Here is a 26,941-nt window from a genome sequence, read left to right as displayed (position 1 = left end):
TCGAATGGTTTAAATAGCTGAATATTTGAAGAAGTTACAGTGAGCCAAAACACGTATGGAAACCTAAAAATAATACAGATCATCTTATTAATGATAATGAAACCTTGGAAAATATCTGTATTTAAAGTCAGTCACACAGCTTAAAGACAAATATATTCTTTATATTTATTCAGCTTAAATGATTATTATTCAAAACGAGAAGCATAAATGGTAAAAAAAAAATACCTTTTTGTGTTTTTGTTATTTGTTAAATATGACACAAAATAAATAAATTTAAAGAAAAAAACATGATAGTGTAAGACTTGCTGCTGTGTTGGTGCTTTCCTGACTGAAACTCTTTGTATTCCTTTTAAATTTCTGCTTTGCTTGTCTTTTTGTTTCATTTTCTATCAGTACGCTTTGCATAAATACTTCCTCAACCATTTGTCTTTCTTTTTCTCTCTTACATATTTTGCCTTCTGGTATGTGCACACATCTAGAAATGTGAATAAGTAATCACTTTTTGGTGCAGAAGTCATTTCTTATCATATTTTCTACTGTGCCAATGTACTTGATAACTTAAAACTGAAAATAATATATACATTGTATATCTTATATTTTTCTTTAAAAATAGAAATGTCTCAATCCAACAGAGATAAATTGTCCATAGGTTTCCATTCATTTTCTCCTCAGTGCATCATTCAGATCTGTCCAATCGCTGTAACTCCCCAAAAGTCTGATACACTGCAGTCTGCAGAGCTCTCTGGTAGCTGTAATGTCCAATCATCGTGGTTGTATCACAATGGGCAGGAAGTGAGTGGCTGTGTTTTTCCTCCGTGTCTTCTTCCCCCTCATTGGCTTACCGTTGGCGTTCAGTCCCACAAACATGTGCTTCTTCTTGTTGCGCCACTCTGCTGAAGCGTAGGTGTTGTACTTGTTCTCCTCAATGCGTTCAATCAAACGACAGTCCGGACCAAAGTCCCGCTGCAGGGGAGAGACAGGGACTGTAAGTTTCAGATATAACAAAAATCCTGTAATAAATAAATGAGGCAATAAGTATATAGATACATTTAGATGTAATTATTAATATTAGTCAATATAGTCCAATACATACATATATGTAGATATACTGTATATATATAGTATACAGTATATAGGTAATTCAGAAAAAAAACAGGGCAACAATGTCTTCCCCAAGTGAATGCATTATGTTTCTGTATGAACCAGCAATATGCAGTAGATGCAGCAAAAGAACATGAGCTGGAATGGCGCAAAATTGCAGACAGTGTATATACTCTCCATATAGCGAGTAGGCTTGAAAAATTGATTAAGCATTACTTTAAGACCCTGTTTGATTTATAGCCAAATTGTTGTGATAAAAGTAAAATTATTACAGAAACAATGTTTCATCTAACCCAGGGGTGTCCAAACTACGGCCGCTTTTTATTGGCCCGCGGCCGATTTAAAAAATATAATGCAATATGGCCCTTTGAAAAAAATAATAATAATTTATTCTTATTTTTTTTGCATTTCTTAGTTAACCCACTAGTGCAGGGGTGTCAAAACTGATTGATTGGCCCTTGGCACATTTTAAAAATATAATGTAATATGGCCCTTTTAATTTTTAAATCATCTAAATGCACTCATTATATTACAGAGAAATATGTCCCATAAAAGAAAAAGAGCGCCAAGGCCATCCCAGAGGACCCTGCATAATATTTTAATTTAAATTAATATTATTATGGAAAATCCATGTGTCCTTCTCCAATAGCTTCTAATTCATCTGACACAGTGTTTACATTTTTTTTCATACAAAATTCTTCAGCTTTAGCCTCTTAATTTCCCTCTCAAAGTGCACCAGATTCATGCATTTCACTTTAAAAACTTAAAAAAATCTCCCGGGGGGGCATACCCCCGGACCCCCCTTGGAGGGGCGGGATCTCAGCTGGCTACTATTTTCACCAAGCTGGACATTAGACGTAAAAGCAGAAAACACTGGGTGTGTCAATGGCATTTAACAAGAGGGGGGATGTATCTTTTTAATGTGCAAGTAAAGTGTTGCACATTAAAGAAGGATTACAATTTACGAAGACACTATGAAACTAAATCAGAGCAGCTACATGTCCTGATAAATGTGTTATTTTTGCAAAGTGGCCCGGCCCTTCGTAGATTTTTCTGTATGTGGCCCTCAGTGAAAAAAGTTTGGACACCCCTGATCTAACCACTGCCTATGTCACCTATAGGCAGTGGTTTCTGCTAAGAGTTTTTACTATACCTGCTTTCTGAAACAAGCCCTGATTGTCCATGACCATATATCTGTGTTTGACATTTATGAGCAGTGCCTGCTGAGGCACGTGGCAGCTGACCATTATGAGCAGACTGGGCATTTTGGTCTTGAAGAGACATGCTCTTAATGGAACGGATGGAAAAATGGTGATTGTAGAAATTGGCAATGTGAGAGAAACAATTATTTATTTATTTTTTAAATAAAGCATTAAAACAGTTTGGACACCCAACATACAGAATTGGACCTGAAAATGACCGTAATGTGACCCATAAGTTCTTAACTTATGCAGAGCGAAACCATGTTGATATTTAACTTTTTGTCACAGCGTGGATCAACAATGGTTAGCAATTGCTTTAAGGTGAAGTGAGCGATACATTTATGTTAATATACTTGTTAAATCACTCTATATTCATGCAGTGATCACTTTTATAGTATGCGCGCTTCATAACACAGGTCTCTCAGTCACCCGCTCCGAATGTAATCGGCAAATAAACTTTTCGGGTATCCCACAACCTGATATCCAATCAGAAGAGAGAACACTACAAACCGGCACGCACAGAGAGCGACAGAGGGGTGAATTTGTATGCGCCTACAATGGCGGGGCAGGTAAAAATCCTTCCCAATGTCTGTTTTGATGGTTTTTATCATGTTTTATCACACTTACGGATCTGAGATGACGCTAGATGACTCGCTGTGTATTAATGTGGTGACGTACAGGGACGAGAGAGGGGACTGCTAACTGCAGTCACCGACAGGAAGTTAGCTAAAAGTACCATTTCGCTTACTGGACCTTTAAGACTTTGCTGCACAATCCACAATCCAATTAGAAAACTTGCCATGAAATTGAAATTGTTGTAGATGCTGTGTGTACGTCACTGGGGGTAAAGGGGAGGGGACAGGGAGCAGCCTTTGGGGTTAGCATTCGATGTGACACCCTGAAGGTTCTGGTTCTGTGCCAGCAAAGAGCATCGTGACACCATGTTTGTGGCTTACATTACCACAGTGACCACCCACTGGCAAATAAAGAAGAAAATGATCTGAAAGAGTAACATTTCTCAGTTTACTGGAAGCTGCCCTTGTGCTTCAGGCTAACGTCGCTTAAACAGCCAATTAACTGGATGCGGTTGATATTCACGGGCAAAAATGTAGTGGCTCTGAGAGCACGCACACACAAACACACACACACACACACACACACACACACACACACACACACACGCACACTATATCTCTGTTTCTCTCTCTCTCTGTCTCTCTCTCTCCTCGTATCTGGCCACAGCTGTTCAAATTGGTTCCAGAAGTAAAACTGAATGTTCTCAAAGCAAAATGAGAATATTTTACAGACACTGTGCAGCTTTTTATTGGTTTTGTTTTGTAAACAGACTTAGCTCCACCTCAGCTCCTCCCTGCTACTTTGCGCTCCCCCCCCAAAAAAAAATAAATGTCATAGTAAAATCTAAAGGCATTCACAATCGCTTGTGTCACTTTTGCGTTATAATCTAGCAATGTAATTAAACAATGATTTCATTTGATTACCAGTAGATAAAGAAGTCACTGTGTAAACCCATTGAGTGTAATCGAACACCAGCCTTCACTGCGACACTACTATGGCTTGTGTTGCACTGAGCAGAATACGTCATGGGAATTCAGTTTCAGGCCATGCAACAGAATGCCTCTCTGTCTTTTCTACGGTGTGTCATTTCATCTGTGGTGTGGCTCAGGAAAGACACGCTGAAAGTTGGGTCTTTCAAAGTAAGAAAAAAAGGATGGAGAGAATGACATGAAGAAAAGGGGGGAACGAGTAAAAATGGATGAAACAAGGGCTACTCTACCCAGGGGGACTAGAGTAGAATTGAGAAAATAGGGATTGTGTTTCCTGTTGCTGAATAGAGTGGAGAGAAGATGTAGGTAGCAACTAGGAGAGCCCACATCGACTAACTGTGGTTCCTATTTCTAGAAAAGACAGTCTTTTTCATTGTTTTAAAAAAGCTAATAAGAAAACTCAAACTGTGGTCACCAGTTTAGGGAGGAGAATTTCTCTTTTAAGTCATTGATTCATATAGGTTGTCATGCGAAAAATTCCTTGAAGTAAAGGATATTCTGCATTAAAAAGTAGTCTATCCTACATTAAATGAGGAACACAAACAGATACTCACCGCTCCATATAGCTCTCCCTTCTTGCTGATTGCCAGGTAGTAGTTACTGCTGAGGCCCCTGATGGCCACCACTCCAACATCCACTGACTTGATCTCCAAAATACCTGGTACAACAGGGACAGAGAAAAAAAGACAGGGACAGAGTCAAAACTTTGTGCGGATAGGTTCCTCAGGCATCAATGCATAATAATCGACAAATTACTAAATTTCGAACTATAGTGCTGAAGTTTATGGCCTGTGTTGTTTCTTGAGAGGTACTGTAGTTTTGATAAAATATACAATTTAGGAATACTGCAGGAGAAATCTGAATCATCTCAGTTGCTTCGCATGAACCCCAGTCCTGTCTTCCCCATGTCTTTTTTCTCAGACCTCAGACCAGCCTCTTGCCCCATGTAAATTTACTGGTGAGCTTGTGGGCTGCATGCCCTGGAACCGAGGTGCAAGCCAGGGAAAAACATTTCTCCACTCGATGTTTGCTTTGCTGACCAGGGGAGCTTGGGCAGGCCGGCACACAGCCGGGACGGAGAGAAGGCTTTGTGGCTGCTAGACTGCCAAGAGGTCAAGGCGTTCGTATCAGTTTTCAAGCCTGAACCAATTACTGGTTTAAGCTGTGGTTGCCGGCCCTTTATTCTCTCATCCTAAAGTCAGCAATAAAACTATCAGGGGTTTGAAGGATTAGCTTAAGGGGCCAGAAGGTAGTGGAGCCTGGTTGCAGGAATAGTTGGAAGGTTGAAGTGGGAAATGGGGACAGTACATGCATCTAAAGTGGTCTTTCATTATGAGTCTTGAGTTTGTGTCTGATTGAGGACAGTTTTCAGTTTTGAGTGATGTGTATTGGACTGCAGACACAGCTTCAGGCAAAAATCCCAATTTTTTTTATAATTTTTTACATGTGTTAGTTCTTACTATACTATATAAATATTGTTCGTTATCAGGAAAGTGGTAGGAAATAAAGTCCTCAAAGAAATGGTGACCAGTTGAAGCATGAAAAAATAGTTTACAGTATAAGAGGAAGGGTTACAGATCACGCAAATTAAACTCACTTAATAGTATTCACAAAAGTCTTTAGACCAGATGACCCTTCCCTGAAGGCCAATGAAAATATCTCCAATAAAGCTTTGCGAATTTTCAGCAAAAAGTTGGTGGACTGGAGGAAAGATGGCCACAAATAGTTTTTCTTTAGTTAATAAAGATAAAAAAATACGATAACCATCTTATTATCTTTTTGTTGTTTACTTTTTGTCGTTTATGTCGTTTCAATATATCAAGTTTATCAAAAAAGATGGCTAGTATCAATTAGAGGCTCCAGGATCCAAAGTCTAGGGGTAGGGCCATAAAAGCGAATCAGGATTCGGCCTGAATCTCTATTTGTAGAGATATATTTTTTCTTGGACTTTTTGTCTCACTGCATTTTCATCTATCAATGCAAAACTATGTGTCACTGTCGCAAACAAATTATGTGGAAAAAAAGTTTTTCTATGTAGGCTACTGTATATACTGTATGTGCTTTTGTTGTTTGTTTGTGTTTGTGTTTTTGGGTTTGCTTTTTCTTAAATGAAGTTCTTGGCTGACATATACCAGCATTAATCCACCACCATGGTTCCTCTTAAACTTCAAGAAGATTGTCATAGCTCATATTGCGTCATGTTGGCTTGCTACGTTAAGTCCATTACTCACACAGACATGTACCACAACACAACACTGATCTATCAGGTTCAAAATGTTCTATCTTGCTGTACCACAGCTGACGTTTTCTGAGCTGTGGTCTGTCAAAATAAGGTCAGCCTGTTCTGCGCTTAAGGTCGGTCCACCTGTTCAAACCCTTTCCCCTCCTTGTGTTTGATGTGGTTTGTCAAAAAAACAAAGCACATGGATCTTTTATGGCCCCTTTACTAGTTACCAGAAGCAGCCCGTCTGCTTACAAGTTAAAAGGCCAGGCTGCAACAAAAGGCTTAGATTGCAACAACAGAGTTTATGGCAAGGAGACAGAGAAAAAACAGGACTCGGCCTGTACCACAGACCGATACATCAGGTTTTTGTGATGAACACACGCACACAGATGCAGTCATGCACACATGCAAACAAATGTTTTAAACTCTGGGAGTAGACCTTCTGGTAATACAATGCTGTTAACACTTAAGGGTTTTATTTAGCTCTTTTGTTGTTTACCTCATTAAGCACCTTATCTTGTGTTGTGTGTATTGTCAATTTCTCCTTTTTTTCTGAAATAGGAAAAAAGAAATCTCACTCCATGTGTCACCTTGATCTCAGCCCCCAACATCATAGTTTTACATTTTGGTTTTTAAGTGCAAAGTAAAAATAATAATACAAATATATATTTTTAAAAGGTTAATGACTCAACACTGAAAGTAAAATTGAAAAGACATGCAGATTTTCTGTTTACAAAATTTTATTTTTTTCAACTTACCAAGGTCAAACACCTGTGTGTAACAAGGCAACACTTTCACAAATACAAGCCCAAAGGGGTGTTTGTCGGCCAAACACAAACCGTAACACTAATGGAGTCACAAGTACAAATAGTAAGAAACTGTTCATTAACCACTTCATGAAGGACACTTTGATTTTTGAATGGTTTTATAGCCAAAAATTAACTCCACGGTGACCCTGTTAAACCCTTCAATTTGAATGGAACCTTGTCTTTTAAAATGCAATACAACATACAAGCAGACTGCATATACACAACAGCAACTTTAATACATTTAAGACATTTTGATCGAACACTTGTGTGGGTCATTGGAGGGTTATAATATTGGCAGATCCTGACTGCATGTGACTTTGTGGTTTGTGTCAAAATCCACATTTTATGGATGGTTGTTGTAACTCAGTTTTCCCAATCTCTGCTATGTCGCAAAATTATTCCTCAACCTCACAGACCCTCATGTCACTTGCTGGCCTAACTATCTGTATTCCTTTTCATTTCAGTGTTCCTCGCCTTCATGTCCCTTCTGTCCTCATCTTTATTCTGATCCAATAACTCCATTCCTTTGTAGTGCCTCTCTCAGCTTTCCCTTTAGGTCAAACGTTCAGCTCTCTGCTCTCTTCCCAATAAACCTCAATGTTTAAATCTGACAGAGGAGACATAGGGCACAAGTCACAACCTCTAAAGCTGTAGTTTCACAACTTGACTGGCATACAGCAACAGAAATATTTCTACCATTGGAAGTCTAGTTTTGATGTTGGGAACTTTGTGATTATACAAGAAAATCCATTAGTTTGAAATTGTTGCTGCTTAGTATTTCATTGCCCTGATATAAACAGGGGAAAATAACTGGATTATCTTGGAATTTTAAATATAAAGAATTGGGAAATGTGTTGTATATATAATAACCCTATCCAAGGTGTAATTGAAGGTTAGATTAATCAAACACTTTTCATCACTCAGAGAAGGACTTACTGCTTTGAACAGCACATTGGCTTCAGTAACACAATCATTTCTCCAACTAGCATACAGTACACAGACCCAGAAACACACACAATAAGACACGTGCATAACAACATGCTTGCAACACACACATATGCAGCCCCCCCTCCCCTCTTAACCCCTTTGGAGACCTGGCGAGACTTTCAAGAAGGACCTAAAGGTTACGCGAAGTTGTGAAAATGTTTCCACTGTTTATCCAGTGGATTTTTTTGAAGTTTATATGTGGTTGTTCACATTTTGACCTCGACACAGCAACCAGCTGTGAGTGGGTCCACAGCCCAGGGAGCTCTCGCTCTGTGTGTGAAATATTGTCACTTGCGGACTAGTTTTGTGTCATGAACTCTCAGTGAGAAGAATGGAAATGGTTGGTTTCCTTTAACTGTGTCCAATTCTCAAATATCTGGATGAATATAGTATTAGTAATTGTGTGTGTGTTTTTTTTGTGGCAACACTTATTGTTTTGGTCTTGTTGGCTGTGAAAAATAACTGTGACATCTAAGAAACAAAATCTTCATGAAGCAAAAATGACCCTATTGTGTTTTTGTTTCTTTAGATCTAAGATCTGATTTGCATCAGTTGAGGTATAAACACTAAGATAATGTTTCTCTTTGAAACTATAGCAACTCACTAGACCACCATGTGCTGGCATCAGATTGAAAATATGAAACGAGAAAAGAGAGAGAGATGACCATTATATATATATATCTGTGTGTGTATATATATAGCTGTGTGTGTGTGTGTATATATATATATATATATATACACCGCTATATACACTGCTGCTTTTCAATAAATCCGTGGTTTGACAATGTTTCCTTTGGATTATTTGCTCTTGGAGTTTAGTTAAATATTTCAGGCTGATAATTCTGGGAGAGAACAACCACTCTTCGGTTTTGCAGTTTGCTTGGTAAAGATTGGGTTGAAGTGGAAACTGTATATTACTTGTTTTAAGGATTATTGAGGTATCGGTTTAGACTGATGTGGTTAGCAACAGTATCATCCTGCATTAAGTTGCCACATCAAAGGCTTCCTGGCCGATGGTTTTGAGCAAAGTTGAGAAAACCTTGGCCTGTTTCTGATTTTTACAAAAAGGCCCAATATTTCTTGCAAATAGAAACTGATTTATTTTCCAAATTCCCTGTGTGCGTTACATTCAATGAGTTTCTTCTTTAATGGATGTGTTTATTCTATTAGCAGGATTTTTTTTATTTGACCTGCACTCACTGTATTATTCAGCTAAGTGTTGCCCACACAATGGTTGTATTTCCTTCCCTGACAAGAACACTCACATCACTGTCTTTCTAGTTGGACAGAAATAGCCAAAAACCACACACTGTTCAAGCTGTGTGTGATTTCAAAATTGGCAAAGGTACGCACAGAAAAAAACCTATGGAAGAGTTTATTAGACTTTAATGTCTGTGAAAGCAAAACAGTTTTGTAAAAGCACAGAAGACAATTGACAAGTGTGTATCATGATTCACACGTATTTCACTATCCACAAACCTGTAATTTTTGACTTGCAAATATGTAGAACTTACTCTGAAAATACAAAGTCATATTTACGCATTTACGGATCTGTTTCTGCTTGTGAAAAGGGGTTTGCATATTTGTGGATTGCCTCCTGTGAGTTTGTGAGCCACATTACATTTTTACATAATTTTGTCCAACTTCTACCACCGAGATCTGTAGAACAAGCGTTACAAATGTGAAGTGCAATAATTTGTATGTGTGTAATTGTGTTTTGTAAAGTTATATCCACACAAAGAAAAAGCGATTTGCAAATATGTAGAATTTAGTCTGTAAATGTGTATTTTAATTTTGCATAATTTTTTAATTTTTTTTTAATGCAAATAGTTTCACCACAAAAAAAGACATGTCAACTCTTATTTACACATTTACAGAACCATTTCTACATGTGAAACTGGCTCTGCGCATTTGTGGATCGCTTCCTGTGCGCTCACGGAATATTGTCCCATTCGTGCCGCAGAGATCTGCAAAACGTCACCTGTAAAATGAGACCTGTATTTTGAATTCTGTACTTTAGGTGCAGTTAGACAGGTCCACCAGCAGATGGCGCACTCGCGGCGCAGCCTTTATCTATCGGCGAACCACATGGTCCCCTTGACCAATCAAAGGAGCTTGTTTAGGGGCGGCCACCTCATTGGTTCATTTGGTATGGAAGAGTTTATTAGACTTTAATGTCTGTGAAAGCAAAACAGTTTTGTAAAAGCACAGAAGACAATTGACAAGTGTGTATCATGATTCACACGTATTTCACTATCCACAAACCTGTAATTTTTGACTTGCAAATATGTAGAACTTACTCTGAAAATACAAAGTCATATTTACGCATTTACGGATCTGTTTCTGCTTGTGAAAAGGGGTTTGCATATTTGTGGATTGCCTCCTGTGAGTTTGTGAGCCACATTACATTTTTACATAATTTTGTCCAACTTCTACCACCGAGATCTGTAGAACAAGCGTTACAAATGTGAAGTGCAATAATTTGTATGTGTGTAATTGTGTTTTGTAAAGTTATATCCACACAAAGAAAAAGCGATTTGCAAATATGTAGAATTTAGTCTGTAAATGTGTATTTTAATTTTGCATAATTTTTTAATTTTTTTTTAATGCAAATAGTTTCACCACAAAAAAAGACATGTCAACTCTTATTTACACATTTACAGAACCATTTCTACATGTGAAACTGGCTCTGCGCATTTGTGGATCGCTTCCTGTGCGCTCACGGAATATTGTCCCATTCGTGCCGCAGAGATCTGCAAAACGTCACCTGTAAAATGAGACCTGTATTTTGAATTCTGTACTTTAGGTGCAGTTAGACAGGTCCACCAGCAGATGGCGCACTCGCGGCGCAGCCTTTATCTATCGGCGAACCACATGGTCCCCTTGACCAATCAAAGGAGCTTGTTTAGGGGCGGCCACCTCATTGGTTCATTTGGAGGCCTGTCACACGAACAGAGGAGGGAAAAAAAGCTGTCCACAGCTCAAGCTCATTCTCGAGTTCGTCGGACATTATTCCTCGTTAGTGAGCAGGAAAGCAGCTGGCTGCAGACTAGCGGAGCTGAGTATCGGTGATAAGAGAGGTATGTTGTTATGCTGACCCACCATTATACTATCATACAGTAGTTTGTGCGCTGGTCACCTGCGAGGGTAATCAGCATTTCTTGCTAGGCTATTTAGCGAGCTAGCTGACATGTTACACACTAAGCATGATTATTTGAGTTTGTCGCCATCATTTTTAGCACACAGACATGCCGCGACCCGCGACAGGCAAAGCTTCTCCCTTTCATATAATATTTCAATTGTAATACAACAATATGCCAACTAATTAGATGGTCATTTAAATGCAGGCTATACATGTGTGGGGCATACCTCTAAAAAAAATTAACGTTTTACTCTTAGTAATATGTGTGTTGGTCACCTCCTGTGTATCTAGTAAATGGTGTTACAGGGTTAAAGTGATAGTATTGTGAGCTTGGTGTAGTTAAAGAATTGCAGTAACATTGCCAAAGTATTGTGATCAGATGAGTTTCATAATTATGCACTTCAGGGGAGATTGCCATTATAAGAATTTAGCATGGTAAAACATGATTAGCATCACCTTGTTTATTTTTATATTATCCATAGTTTACAACGTAACACATGCTGTCAAAGAAAGGTACTACAAGCCTCCCCCTGACTGTTATGGTGCTTTCAGCTAGACCTGATTTAAAATAAAATAATGCTAAGAATACCAAGAGCCAGTAGAAGTGTAATGAGATTGTTATTAAAACATGTATATTCGTGTCACATGATTGTGTAACCTATAAGGTTACTGTCATTCTTGTAACATATGGTATTTTTCCTCCTTTAGGAAATGCTGCTGAATCATTGACTGACTGCACTACGGACCAGCAAAGCTGTCACCATGGTGCACCTGTGGACCTAGACCATCTCCAGTTTATACTGTTACGGGACCAAACCAACTTCAGATCCCACATTCAAATCATTGGTTATGTGAAGGGTCATCTCTCTCATATCCCGGTTAAAATTACCCTATAGATATCACACTCAAGGACTAAAGGCAGTGCATTAACCCAATGCTCATTACTTGGTTACCCATGTACATTTTGCATTAGTCCATTGTATACAAGTTGGAAAATTACAGAAATAAAATAAACAAGTGAATGTATTTGAGCATATGGTTTCATGTTTTGCATGTTGATGAAGTGGGATGTTCCACTTGCTTCCACTCATGTCAGCCCTGGGAATCTCCCAGCCAATCCAGAATTTGACCATTTTAAAGCTTGTGGAAGTGCAAACGACTAAAGGACTGTACTAACAATTACCAAAGAACTGGAAACGGAGATAATTGAGTAACTGCATGCTTGACACAGACACATACGGCTAGTTTGAAAATGGTTAAGTGGTGAAAATATTGTATTTATACTGTACACATTTTATTTGTTTTAGGGGGTAATTGTTTTTTGCTGCTTGCCCTGTTCACAGGCGTTACATTGCTATGCTCGGGCACTCCTGCCTGCTTGTACAAACTGTGTGATGTCGACCACAATCTACTGCAGCTAAAACACAATGACTATGGATAACCAAATTCTGCAAATAATCTGAACTGAATCCAAACACTGTATCCTGAGGATGTATGTTTATTTGACATGTTTCTTTACTTTTTATGCATCGCTATGGACCCATTTGTGAATCTGAAATAAATTATGGATATCCCTTGAATGGCCACATAGTGTGTTGCTGTGAGTTCACTTTGTCCATGGGCCAGACCAGAAATCGGTACAATCTTGGTGCTCATGTGCACCTCTCGAATATGTATTGATGCGATATACCTTTTATATTTTAAGCTTTATGGTGGTTTTCCCCTCTTACAGCAAAAGTAAGAGCTAGTCATTGAAGGTGAGACACTGCAGGGGAATAGGATATGTTATATTTGTAGATATCATCTTGAAACTTTTCCAGTTGATTACTAGCATTAAAACAATTCGTTTTTGTGTTACCATTTGTTCAGAAATGCTTTATAAATATTCTATTCTGACTGCAGAGATGCTAATTCACGGAAAGGGGTGCATAAAGGGCAACTAGTGAGCTCTTGTAAAGCTGTTGGGAAAGTCCTAAGCCCTCAATTAATTAACATGCTGAAAATTGCTTTTAATTTAAAGGCTCTATCCATCCTGGCTTTATCCAACATCTATATTTTGGTTTGATTTTGCTTTTGCAAATGTTCACAAAATAAGTCACTGTATCCTGAGGATGGATGTTTATTTGACATGTTTCTTTACTTTTTGGCATTGCTATGGACCTATTTGTGAATCTGAAATAAAGAATGATTGGTAGGGTGAGTTGCCCTAATGTGGGACACTTTTTGCAATTTCAATTTATGTACGATATTAACATATGAAGCCAATATATTTGACCCATACATGATACCATTCTGAAATCCCCAAGATGTTGGCTAATTAAAAGAGAAGAAATAATTCAGATATCATACTCAGAGAAGTGATGGCACGTATATTAGTGGTCCATGTGCACATTAGGGCAACTCACCCTACCAATCATTCTTTATTTCAGATTCACAAATAGGTCCATAGCAATGCCAAAAAGTAAAGAAACATGTCAAATAAACATCCATCCTCAGGATACAGTGACTTATTTTGTGAACATTTGCAAAAGCAAAATCAAACCAAAATATAGATGTTGGATAAAGCCAGGATGGATAGAGCCTTTAAATTAAAAGCAATTTTCAGCATGTTAATTAATTGAGGGCTTAGGACTTTCCCAACAGCTTTACAAGAGCTCACTAGTTGCCCTTTATGCACCCCTTTCCGTGAATTAGCATCTCTGCAGTCAGAATAGAATATTTATAAAGCATTTCTGAACAAATGGTAACACAAAAACGAATTGTTTTAATGCTAGTAATCAACTGGAAAAGTTTCAAGATGATATCTACAAATATAACATATCCTATTCCCCTGCAGTGTCTCACCTTCAATGACTAGCTCTTACTTTTGCTGTAAGAGGGGAAAACCACCATAAAGCTTAAAATATAAAAGGTATATCGCATCAATACATATTCGAGAGGTGCACATGAGCACCAAGATTGTACCGATTTCTGGTCTGGCCCATGGACAAAGTGAACTCACAGCAACACACTATGTGGCCATTCAAGGGATATCCATAATTTATTTCAGATTCACAAATGGGTCCATAGCGATGCATAAAAAGTAAAGAAACATGTCAAATAAACATACATCCTCAGGATACAGTGTTTGGATTCAGTTCAGATTATTTGCAGAATTTGGTTATCCATAGTCATTGTGTTTTAGCTGCAGTAGATTGTGGTCGACATCACACAGTTTGTACAAGCAGGCAGGAGTGCCCGAGCATAGCAATGTAACGCCTGTGAACAGGGCAAGCAGCAAAAAACAATTACCCCCTAAAACAAATAAAATGTGTACAGTATAAATACAATATTTTCACCACTTAACCATTTTCAAACTAGCCGTATGTGTCTGTGTCAAGCATGCAGTTACTCAATTATCTCCGTTTCCAGTTCTTTGGTAATTGTTAGTACAGTCCTTTAGTCGTTTGCACTTCCACAAGCTTTAAAATGGTCAAATTCTGGATTGGCTGGGAGATTCCCAGGGCTGACATGAGTGGAAGCAAGTGGAACATCCCACTTCATCAACATGCAAAACATGAAACCATATGCTCAAATACATTCACTTGTTTATTTTATTTCTGTAATTTTCCAACTTGTATACAATGGACTAATGCAAAATGTACATGGGTAACCAAGTAATGAGCATTGGGTTAATGCACTGCCTTTAGTCCTTGAGTGTGATATCTATAGGGTAATTTTAACCGGGATATGAGAGAGATGACCCTTCACATAACCAATGATTTGAATGTGGGATCTGAAGTTGGTTTGGTCCCGTAACAGTATAAACTGGAGATGGTCTAGGTCCACAGGTGCACCATGGTGACAGCTTTGCTGGTCCGTAGTGCAGTCAGTCAATGATTCAGCAGCATTTCCTAAAGGAGGAAAAATACCATATGTTACAAGAATGACAGTAACCTTATAGGTTACACAATCATGTGACACGAATATACATGTTTTAATAACAATCTCATTACACTTCTACTGGCTCTTGGTATTCTTAGCATTATTTTATTTTAAATCAGGTCTAGCTGAAAGCACCATAACAGTCAGGGGGAGGCTTGTAGTACCTTTCTTTGACAGCATGTGTTACGTTGTAAACTATGGATAATATAAAAATAAACAAGGTGATGCTAATCATGTTTTACCATGCTAAATTCTTATAATGGCAATCTCCCCTGAAGTGCATAATTATGAAACTCATCTGATCACAATACTTTGGCAATGTTACTGCAATTCTTTAACTACACCAAGCTCACAATACTATCACTTTAACCCTGTAACACCATTTACTAGATACACAGGAGGTGACCAACACACATATTACTAAGAGTAAAACGTTAATTTTTTTTAGAGGTATGCCCCACACATGTATAGCCTGCATTTAAATGACCATCTAATTAGTTGGCATATTGTTGTATTACAATTGAAATATTATATGAAAGGGAGAAGCTTTGCCTGTCGCGGGTCGCGGCATGTCTGTGTGCTAAAAATGATGGCGACAAACTCAAATAATCATGCTTAGTGTGTAACATGTCAGCTAGCTCGCTAAATAGCCTAGCAAGAAATGCTGATTACCCTCGCAGGTGACCAGCGCACAAACTACTGTATGATAGTATAATGGTGGGTCAGCATAACAACATACCTCTCTTATCACCGATACTCAGCTCCGCTAGTCTGCAGCCAGCTGCTTTCCTGCTCACTAACGAGGAATAATGTCCGACGAACTCGAGAATGAGCTTGAGCTGTGGACAGCTTTTTTTCCCTCCTCTGTTCGTGTGACAGGCCTCCAAATGAACCAATGAGGTGGCCGCCCCTAAACAAGCTCCTTTGATTGGTCAAGGGGACCATGTGGTTCGCCGATAGATAAAGGCTGCGCCGCGAGTGCGCCATCTGCTGGTGGACCTGTCTAACTGCACCTAAAGTACAGAATTCAAAATACAGGTCTCATTTTACAGGTGACGTTTTGCAGATCTCTGCGGCACGAATGGGACAATATTCCGTGAGCGCACAGGAAGCGATCCACAAATGCGCAGAGCCAGTTTCACATGTAGAAATGGTTCTGTAAATGTGTAAATAAGAGTTGACATGTCTTTTTTTGTGGTGAAACTATTTGCATTAAAAAAAAATTAAAAAATTATGCAAAATTAAAATACACATTTACAGACTAAATTCTACATATTTGCAAATCGCTTTTTCTTTGTGTGGATATAACTTTACAAAACACAATTACACACATACAAATTATTGCACTTCACATTTGTAACGCTTGTTCTACAGATCTCGGTGGTAGAAGTTGGACAAAATTATGTAAAAATGTAATGTGGCTCACAAACTCACAGGAGGCAATCCACAAATATGCAAACCCCTTTTCACAAGCAGAAACAGATCCGTAAATGCGTAAATATGACTTTGTATTTTCAGAGTAAGTTCTACATATTTGCAAGTCAAAAATTACAGGTTTGTGGATAGTGAAATACGTGTGAATCATGATACACACTTGTCAATTGTCTTCTGTGCTTTTACAAAACTGTTTTGCTTTCACAGACATTAAAGTCTAATAAACTCTTCCATAAAAACCCCAGATTTAATCATTTTTTTAATAAAAATCAGATCACCTGAGTGCAAACCCCTGATTTAAAATACGAGAGGTATGGCCAACAGATTGAGTTAAGTTTCTCGTCTGTGCTACTCATTATTTCAATCCTCATAAATCAAGATCACTTTACTGGCAGGTAGCAAGACGTACAAATTATGTCACACACATTTAAGATTGACTTGGAGGGAACCAAAAAGAAATTCACAGTGATGTTAATGGTGATTTGATCGAGTAGAAGGAAGGGGGGGTGGGGGTTGGGGGGGCTTGTGATTATTTTAACACCGTTGACTTTGTAACGTGATTAAGTGCCAAAGCTGCCAGTTTCTGTCAAATTATTTCTCAGGCCTGAGAAGGCAGGAGTTATGTTTTCAGGCAAAGTGTTGTGATGGTTGTCTGCATTTCACCCATTTTTCATTTACAGTTCAGCTGCAAGTGCGATGTTACCCAACTGCTGTGCTTTGAGTTGTTGGTGTTTTTACAAATCTTTTTGTTTTATACCAAAAAAATATTATGTACAGACATGCACAGCTATTGTTCGTACATAAATAGTATGCACACACACAAAAACACAGTATAGCTGCCCACACGCACACAGACACAGACACACACACACACACACACACACACACACACACACACACACACACACACACACACACACACACACACACACACACACACACAGGATAGTTAGCTGGCATTCTTAGCTGCTCAAACGACCAGGCTGTACTCTAGACTCAACTCTCAGCACTCAACTCTACCCTTGATGATTCCATTACTGTAAGAGCCTCACTTTCATGCAGTGTGTACAGAGCCGGCCCGAGGCATAAGCGAACTAAGCGGCCGCTTAGGGCCCCCGACTGCCTGGGGGGCCCCCTAAAAAAAAAAAAAAAAAATTTTTTTTTTTTTTTTTTTTTTTTTTTTTTAGTTTGTGTGTTTGATATTAACATCATACTATGCAAATGTGAGTTATCATACAAAAAAAGGAATAAAATGTTTTGGTCTAGAATAATTAATAGCCTAAAAATTTAATCAGTTCATCTGGGAGGAAATCCGAAATTATCTGATCATGTCACGTTCACATCCATGCACAGTGTGTATTGAGTTTATTTAAAAACAATTGTTGCCCATGCACTGTGTATGTGCAGCCTTGTCTGTGGAAAAAAAGATACAGTAGCTGGACAACAGAGTTCTTCTGCTTCGTTCCTCACACTGCATTTAAATGCATTCACTATATTACAGAGAAATATGTCCCGTAAAAGAAAAAGAGCTCCAAGCCCAACCCATAATATTTTATTTTATATTAATATTTTTATGGAAAATCCATGTGTCCTTCTTCAATAGCTTCTAATTCATCTGACCCAGTGTCTCCAAATTATTTGTTCACACAAAATTTCTCAGATTTAGCCTCTTTATTTTCCTCTCAAAGTGCACCAGATTCATGCATTTCACTTTAAAAAGGTTAAAAAATCTCCCGGGGGGGCATACCCCCGGACCCCCCTACGAGGGTCTGAATCTCGGCTGTCTAATATTTTCGCACAGCCGCACAGTGGAGGCACTAGCGGAAAACACTGGGTGTGTGAATGATATTTAACAAAGATCTATAGTTTCAGCAGCGCTAACATTGGAGAGGGGCCCCCTAATCATATTTCGCTTAGGGCCCCCTGAAGGCTTGGGCCGGCTCTGAGTGTGTATGTGTGTTTATCAAGGCTAGGGGTGGTTGAGAGAGTATGGTGGATGAGGTACATGAGGTCTATGGAATAGAATAGTGTGTGTGTTTGGTTGGGGCATTGTGATCGATGGTATCTGTCACAGATGCTATTCTTCACCTCCCACTGCTTTACTAGCCACAAATTTTGCCTTTTCACAAGCACCCAGGTAACACCAATATGCCACTTTCAGTTATAGGTTTACAGTAACATTTTCAACATAGTTGCTGGTAGAGAAAATCTGATGAAAAACTATACTATGAAACTATACTAAAGTTATCGCGCATTGTTTTTAACAGCACTTAATTAGTCTTAAGGTTGGTTTAAAAATTGTGAAACATGCCAATTTCCTAGAGAATTTAAAGAAAAAGTCCAAACATTTATTTTATTAATCTGAGATGTACATTTCATAATTACGGTTGTTTTTTTCCCTTTCTTCACGATGATGTCATCTCTCTAGAACAACGGAAGACTGGAACTTTGCTGATGGAAAAGTGTCTTTATTAAATGGCGAATAATGCGCTTTCCAGTGATTTCCTGCCCCAGTTAATTCCAAATTATATTCAATAACTGAGATTCTAGAACTAGTCAGAGTATCTCCTCCTGTTCCTTTCTCTTTCTCTTTCTTTTCTTCTCTCCAGGATATTTGTGCTCTGCAAGAATCCTCCACATACCATAAACAATAAAAAAGCAGTCAAAACAAAGCTGTCCAATTTAAGATTCTTTGCGGAGAGTAATTGACTCTTGAAGTTTGGAGCCGTTTTTCCCCCCGGAGCCGAGGATCTTACAGAAACATGATTTGCTGATGAAAGATTATTGTTTAAGGTAGTGCCTGATTGGTGGGTTGGCGGGGCTGCCTTGGTCTGCCTACATAAATCTGTCTCTTATTTCAGCCTTGCTGTAGCTGACACATTAATGGACAGGAGAATGAATTGATGGGAAAATATCAAGCGGCGATGATAGGAAATACTGTATGTAAAAGGTGATGGAAAATTGAGACAGACCCTGTCATTTTCTATGGGGATTTTTTGGCAAAAACACTGAGAAAAGTGGACAAATTGCAATTCTATGATGTATAAACGTCTCAAACAATATCTTGGGAGACTTTTATTAATGCCTACCTATAGGACTCTGAAAAGACTTAGGTCTGATACAATCTCAAATCTAAAAACAATCATCTCACAGTTGAAGACAATTAGTCATACAGTAAGTACTATGAGTTTTTAGTAAGAGACTAAGGAGACAGGGAATGGTATATTTGCAAGACCAAAACTAGATTCCTTTTGAGATTATGATTATATCCAATCCTGCTACCGGGGGCTTAAAACTGATTTCTAACAATAAATAAAAAGTTATTTTCACACGGTAAAATGCTTGTGGACTCTTAACCAAGTAAATATAAATAAGTGTATGCCCTAATCACCTAAATGTCATGCCTGATCATGTTATAATCTGCAAATGCAAAGTGCAAAGATGGCCAAATTTATTTGACTCTGATCAATCTTTGTTTGTAATAACTTAGGTGATGGGGCCATTTAACTAAGGAAATACCAGTAAATGGCTTGTTAATCAGTCTTCCTCTGAAGTGTATTGCATGTTATTAATACTTAAGCTTGGTTTCATGATCTATTAAATAATTTCCCATCTTTACAAGTTAAAGCTATCTGTCAGTAACTGTAAAATCACATCGGTCTTATGTAAGATAATAATCAATATTATGTAATGCTTCTTCCGGAAATTGACGGCATAGATTCCTGTAAAGGAGTCATGAATCAGAACTGACATGATTTGATCCAGACTCTTGCCGGATTCCCAATATAACAACACATCACCGTATTGTATTTGTTTGTCCAAACAGACAGGTTGTATCTGCTGTGAAGTTTATAAGGTGAATTAGAAGAGCCTGGCTAATTCGACTTGTGTGTTGGAGGGATGATACAAGGGGGAAAAAGTTTAGCAGGGAGCTTGCAGCTAGTATATTTAGCATTTTTCCAGAGTACAGTTGAATGTAATTGGTGATGTTAGACTATGCTCTGGCAGCTTTAGGACTTGATGATAGATGCAGTGTTTCAAGAACAAGATTGTGCCGTGACATCTTTATTTACAGCTGTTTGAGAGAGGGGTCTGTTAAAATGTCAAAGTAACTCTGAATGAAAAGCAACCCTGACACGAAACTCTGGTGAATCCCGTAACTCCTCATAACTAAATTGAATGGTTGTCTTTTCCCATGAGAACCGCAAAACACTTTGCTCGAGGAGACAAGTAGAGTAGAATGAAAACTGAAAAAGAGGATCCTAATACAGGAAGGGGAAAAACTGTTGTTTATTAAACCATTTTCTATAATCAGATGAAAGTGATTTCCTTTATTCTAGTGCATTGATCTGCGTTATTTTGTCTTGATGCCTGTGGCCAAAACACGGAAGCCTAATCCTTTTATTATTTTAGGCAATATTCTCTGCATGTGATAAATAATAGGAAAATGTGCCGTTTGCTGGCAGCAATGGTTCAACTGAAAGTAATCATTTATAAAGTGTATGGGTGAGTACGGCTCGGTCGTTCTGCTTAGGGAACCGCATCTTTTTTCAAGCGTATGGAGGCGGTTTTGAAACCGATCTTCTTTAGCCCGGTAGTGCACAATGGAATAAGTAACCTTACAGTGCTTTTGTGAGCACTTATAATACGGGACAAAAGTCTCAAATGACAAATTAATTAAGAAGTAGTTTCTTTATTACACAGGGTGACTTTTCACTACCTTGTCTTAACTTTTTGGCAGTAAACTCATTAGCGGAGCACTTCTTGTGCTTGTTGTTGACAGCATACATTTGTAAAACCACTTACAAGAAAGCTTAAACTCTGGGTATAAACCTAATCACCATTCTTACAATTCGCTAAATGTGTTGTATCAAATCATGATTTAAATTTGCAATCAATGAATTGGTCAGCCCTACAGTCCAGTATTAGCCTAGCACTAGCCTACCTACTTTCGCTCAATTTTAATTTCCCTTCAGTAGTCTGGGTCTGCGATATATTCATGGGTTTTTTTCAGCAAGATTTTTTGGCTGTCCAATCAGTGAACAGAGGGAGTAGCTGAGAACAATGACGTTGAGTTTCAGTTGTAGTCAGAAGCCGGTGCATGACATACGGCATGACCAAACGTTATGCGATTGGTTGGCAGATCCAAAGTGGCACTGGGCAGATGCAATAGTTTTAAACTTCAACAGACACCCACCTTCAAGTGAGTTTACGTTTGTCGTTCGAGCGATTCCAGACCTTCTGTACAAGTGAAATGAAGTACGATGGTCTGGTAGGACCAGGCTAGTCCGGTATGAGACTGCAGACATTTTGCTGCGTTAGATTCATTCATGTCAGTGGAGTAATGTGTCTACTGTGATTATGTTTACAATAAGTATGTGTGGCAGCGTTTACACTCTGGGTGACCACAGTGATAATCAAGGCTCCAACTGTGGTGAAATTGGCAGTATTGAATAGTAATTGAGCCATGCAGGGCCACAGGTCTGTGGTCCACCTGAAAACACGTCTATTTTTTTTTTCATTTCCTTTTTAGGTTGTTAATAAAATGTGACAGTCAATTAATGACTTAAAAGAAAAACAAGGACAGTGCTGTTTTTGTGGTCAGTTGCAGGACCCATGGTAATGACTTGACAGAATTTCCATATTTGGACTAGGAAAGCCCCTATTTTGAAGGCCTTATGATGAGGTGAGTGGCAAGAAGTGGCACTGAACACATGAACGCAAAGAGACAAACACTGATATGCACCAGTGAGCAGACATCTACAATACCAGCCCTAAACCCTGAGTGATGTACTGCCCTCAGCTTTGACAAGATGATGAGAAAGGCTAGGCTGTGGAGGAAAGCTGGAGCTGAAACTTGTACATCACCTCTGACACCCTTAAATGACCCTCATTTGCTATCTGACCTCTTGAACCTTAACATACTACTAACCCATGATAACAACGCTAACAACTTCCCCTTCACTACTTTTCAATTTGATGCTTTTCTAAAGGAGTTGTCAAATTTGAATAATGAGGTATTGGGTCAGTTAATAGATGTGTAACGCCTGAGTTTGTTCTTTAACATTGGAGGATCTTTAGCATACAATGTTATCTCTGTATATGTTGTGATGTAGTTTGTAATATGTAGAGGATTCTTGAAAGTTTTGCATTATCCCAAAAGAGCCATGTGTTTTAAATGAGCATGTAAGGGATAGAAAGCTCCATTAAATAACTTATTTGTCTTAAGGTTTGTGTGCTGCTTTGAAGCAGTTGTTTTGTATAAATGAACAATGTCATAATCTATAGCATTTAAAAATACGCTAAAAACGTATTGAAAACATCTGAGCTTTGTGATTGTCTAGTATGACAAATACCACATTCATGTTCTTGGTTAGTGCAGGACAATTTAATTATGTTCTGTTTAGTTTCATTTGAAGGGTACAACTTGTTCTCTTTTGATTTGAGACTACATGCAAAGTAGCAGAAGGTGGTGCATTTACGGGTACAGACTGCAGTACATGCACAAGCACAAGCACCTACACATACACATATAATGTGCTGACACATACATCATTTGTGATGAAATGCCTTCTAAATATAAGAAAAAAATATATTATTATATCCTCCAGCTGGCAAATTTAAGTTTTTTCTCTCTCTTGAAAGTAGTAACTTTTATTTCCCACCACAATCAAGTGTCGATAGCTGTTAAAGTTGATGGATTGTGCTTCTAATGCCATGACCTGATGCAATTATAGTAAGTGACATGTTGCACCCTAATGGTTGAGCTCTTTATGTGCATGTGTGTAAAAGCGGGTAGGTGCACGTGTGTGTGTGTGTGTGTGTGTGTGTGTGTGTGTGTGTGTGTGTGTGTGTGTGTGTGTGTGTGTGTGTGTGTGTGTGTGTGTGTGTGTGTGTGTCAGAGAGGACTGCAGGCAAGGGGAGGGAGGAAGAGATGCTAATTGAAATTCCTTCAGCCATGTCTGGCAGAGCCTTGGTGTCTGAGTGGCACACACACACATACACACACAAACACACTCACACTGGCCCTGGCCCTAATAAAAATGGGCTTTGCCATATGGAGGCCATGTGCAAGACTGGCCTCTCTGTGCTCAAGTGTGTGTGCGTGTGTGTGCACGTGTGTGTGTGTGTGTGCGCGTGTGTGTGTGTTTTCTCTTAGCAGGAGAGGCTTATACAGCACCACAGACCCACAGACAGATGCATACAAACCTTTTTGACATGTGTATGACAGTGTGTGAGTGATAAAGATCCTTTTATAAAGGTAACATTCCCAGACACACATACACACACTTGACATGCTGTGACAATTCCTGTACAAACAATTGACCTAATGCAGTAAGAGCAAGTTGTATAATCTTTAAGAAATTATCTTTTGTTTTTTACGTCACCCTTGTAATTCAATGATCTTGCAGAGGAACTCTGGGCAGGTAAATGTGGTGGTAATGTTCTGTTCTCCCTCAACAACTACTGTCATTATGCCCTTAGGCAAAGAAACTATTCTAAGCTCCACATAGACCAGGAGACTTGCCGTCTTGGAGAACTTCCAGATGTGTTTAACCAAAAGATAAAGATGTGGACTACAGAATGATTAAAGCCTTTTTTCTGTCCTGGATTGGTTATAAAGTATTATGATGACCCTTACAAGCTGGTAAAAGTATTTATTTTGGTAGGTTTTAGATGTTGTGCTTTGTTGTTGTTATTGTAACTGGAAAAACAATGTGTAAACCATCAATTTGTATCAATACCCCTTCATAAAATAAACTTAAGTCCTTTTATTTTTCAGGAGATGCCATAAACTGTTTTCCTTAATCATACTCTTTCCTCCCTCAAAGTACCTTAAAGGTACTATTTCCCATAAGTAGTGCACTGAGAGCTGGGAGTCTACCTATTGTGAAAGAACTGTGTGAATGTGAGGCTGAGTTGTGCTGATAAAAAAAACATGTGCAGGGCTCTAGACCGCAACAATTTTTTGAGATTGTGCAATTAAAATGTCACATAGTAATCATGGGAGAGCATGATGATTAGTATAGGCTAATTGGTGTCTGGCACAGGTACTGTGTTGGCTTTTGTGGTTGAAAGTAGTGCTTTTTAGCTTTACTGGCTCAATTGATCTCTCCCTACCTGCACTTCCATCATCAGCTGCATAAACAGCACATTGATGAACACTCAACTTAGCAGTTCATGTACCATGTTCCAAGATTAAGAGGACACTCAAGCTGATACTTTTTTTTTAGAGAGGGGAGAAGGCAGGGGAACAGTGAGAGCCAATGTCAGGTCCCGAATCAGTCAGTATTTCCGCTGCTAACATTTTTAACTGCAACCTGAGCTTATCTACAGCTTAATGGCTGATTAAAGTAAGGTGACTACCTACCGCTAAAGGATAACACTTTTCTGTGGCAATGGCAACGTGCTGGAACTGGTCTCAAACACAGTGAGTCTAACACAGATTCAGTTCGGCATCTGTATACTTACCTAGCTTCTTTTTTTTAAACTTAGTTATATTTAAAGATGGTGACCCCATGTTTCCCCGAATAATGTGAGAAAGTCTTTGTCAGTATGTTGTACAAAAAAAAAGGTGTAACCAAATCATGTGCTCATATCAGGGTTCAAAACGAACTCTTCCACTGGTTGCCCTATTTCCACGTTTCCACTGGTCATGCAACCAGCGTAAAGAGGTCATTTGGAGCTCAGCAAAGATAAAGGTTTAATTCACTATTCACAGCCCTTCCAAATCTGAGTCCGTACAACCTCATACTTAGCATATGTCCACCAACATTACAGTTGCAGCAAAATAGCAGCAGTTTGGTAATAGCAGCATTTCAGATATTTCCTTGAAGAAGAACAACTTTCTCTTGCAAATTTCTAATTGGTTCCAGAGGATCATCTCCCTTCTTTATCTTCCTGGCTTACTCATTTTGTTTTTTCCTCTCCCTTTCCCACTGTCACGCTCTCTAACTCTCTGTAGTCTGGCAAATACGTATGCCGGCCAGTACACATGGTGAAATTGCTGAAAATCATGTAGCTTTATTTTTCAGTCCAGTCCCCTGTCTCAATGTGAATGGTTGCTGAAGGAAGGAAAGATTGAAACATCTCTTTGCCGTAGTGTTCTCTTTGACAGATATACAAATTATGTTCTGAAAACTTCATAAAGTCGAGCCTGCATTTGGCCGCTCTTATCTTAAGTCTTAATGCAGCTAAAAGGGAATAAAATGCTTCAAAATTCAGTAAGCTGAAATAGCTCTGATCGCTTTTCAATTCTCACAAGTAAATACTGTTAGACGTGTGAAGAACCAATGAATAACATTTAAAAATGTAAGAAAGTGAACTTACTGTAAGGATCGTCCTCACTTTTGGTGCCATTGACTTTTCCTTTCTTGTCAATGCGTAAGAAGAACTTCTGGTAGGAGAAGAGTTTCCTCCTGCGCACGTCACCCTGCAGATGGTTATAGCTGCTCCGCACATGTCGCTCGATGACTGTCTCAGAGGACCATGATACATTGGTCGCCCTTGGCAACCTCGCAGAAGATGCGTGCAATGGTGCTGGTGATGAGGAAGTTGGTGGATGTGAGATGAAGATGTCGGGAGGAGTCCCTCCCAATGCATTGTGGTCATTTTCAGAGGTGAAGATGGGGGAGGATGAAGACGGTCTGAGCAGGAGAAGCAGGGTGAGGAATGTGAGGGAGAAGAGGAGTGAGGGAGGTCTGCAGCATGGGCAGGAGGAGAACCAGGCGGCCGGTGCACCTTGTGTCACTGTCCATCTACACATGGTAGTGGAGCTGGGAGAGCTGTGGATGTGCTCAGGGGCTGGGGCATGCTGAGCTGGGTGCAGGGAGAGGGAACGAGAGTGGGAGAAACTCCCCCTGACTAACCAACTACACCTCCTCCGTCTGGGGACCCACAACCTCACCAGGACTGTAGGTGTTAAACCCTGTGGAACAGCTTGGATGAAGACAATCTGACTCTGTTATCAGAAGTAGGGTTGATCTGTAATATTGATGGCGATGGCAACACAGTTGCTGTTATGGTTGAAGCCTGTACTATTAAGGCCGACTTTGGTGTAGTCCCCCGCGCTGTTTATTCTTCAGCCGCGCCGCAGGAATGCGTCAACATCCATAACTCAGCTCACCTCGCAACGGGAACAACTGGGGGCTCGGCTCAAAGACCCCTCACCACCTCCTCCCTCTCCTCCCAAGACTGCTGCTCTTTGCTCCAGGTTGCACACACACACACACACACACACACACACACACACACACACACACACACACACACACACACGTCCTTAAAATCCCTTTTTAAAAGTTTGAATGAATACCTACAAGCTCACATTCAAAGACAAAAAAACACACATGATCAGTTAATTAATGTATGCTGCTAAAATCTTCTCCACACACGTCCCACACCGGTTCTCGTCTCTAGTCCAGGTAGGTGGATAACCGGAAGGTGAAAGAGGTCTGAATTGAAGATGCCAAACTACTCAGTACAAAATTAATAAAAATGAAGAAAAAAGAAACAGGAAGCCAAAAAAGTATTATTGCTGCTTCTCATAAAAA

General features: G+C 39.1%; 1 protein-coding gene across 1 annotated transcript; it reads right to left on the bottom strand.

Moving 5' to 3' along the window:
- Positions 1-299: 299 nt before the first annotated feature.
- On the bottom strand, positions 300-26,547 carry fgf10a (fibroblast growth factor 10a). The gene is made up of 3 exons (XM_080047109.1): positions 25,719-26,547; positions 4,423-4,526; positions 300-963 (listed from the first exon to the last, which is right to left on the bottom strand). The coding sequence occupies exons 1-3, from the start codon at positions 26,152-26,154 to the stop codon at positions 763-765; spliced, it is 741 nt and encodes a 246-aa protein (XP_079903235.1). The 5' UTR covers positions 26,155-26,547; the 3' UTR covers positions 300-762.
- Positions 26,548-26,941: the final 394 nt, after the last annotated feature.

The sequence above is a fragment of the Ammodytes marinus genome (genome assembly GCF_949987685.1).
Source record: "Ammodytes marinus genome assembly, chromosome: 18".
NCBI classification, from domain to species: domain Eukaryota; kingdom Metazoa; phylum Chordata; class Actinopteri; order Uranoscopiformes; family Ammodytidae; genus Ammodytes; species Ammodytes marinus.
The sequence above is the reverse complement of the archived record's forward strand: the minus strand, read 5'-3'. Positions and strand labels throughout refer to the sequence as shown.

What these genes read in the sequence shown, in the direction of transcription:
- fgf10a (XM_080047109.1), bottom strand. Translation starts at nt 26,154, where the DNA reads ATGTGTAGATGGACAGTGACACAAGGTGCACCGGCCGCCTGGTTCTCC. An exon ending in AAGTGAGGACGATCCTTACA is followed by an intron (nt 4,527 to 25,718) that starts GTAAGTTCACTT and finishes CTGTTGTACCAG; the next exon opens with GTATTTTGGAGATCAAGTCA. An exon ending in AGGGAGAGCTATATGGAGCG is followed by an intron (nt 964 to 4,422) that starts GTGAGTATCTGT and finishes TCTCCCCTGCAG; the next exon opens with CGGGACTTTGGTCCGGACTG.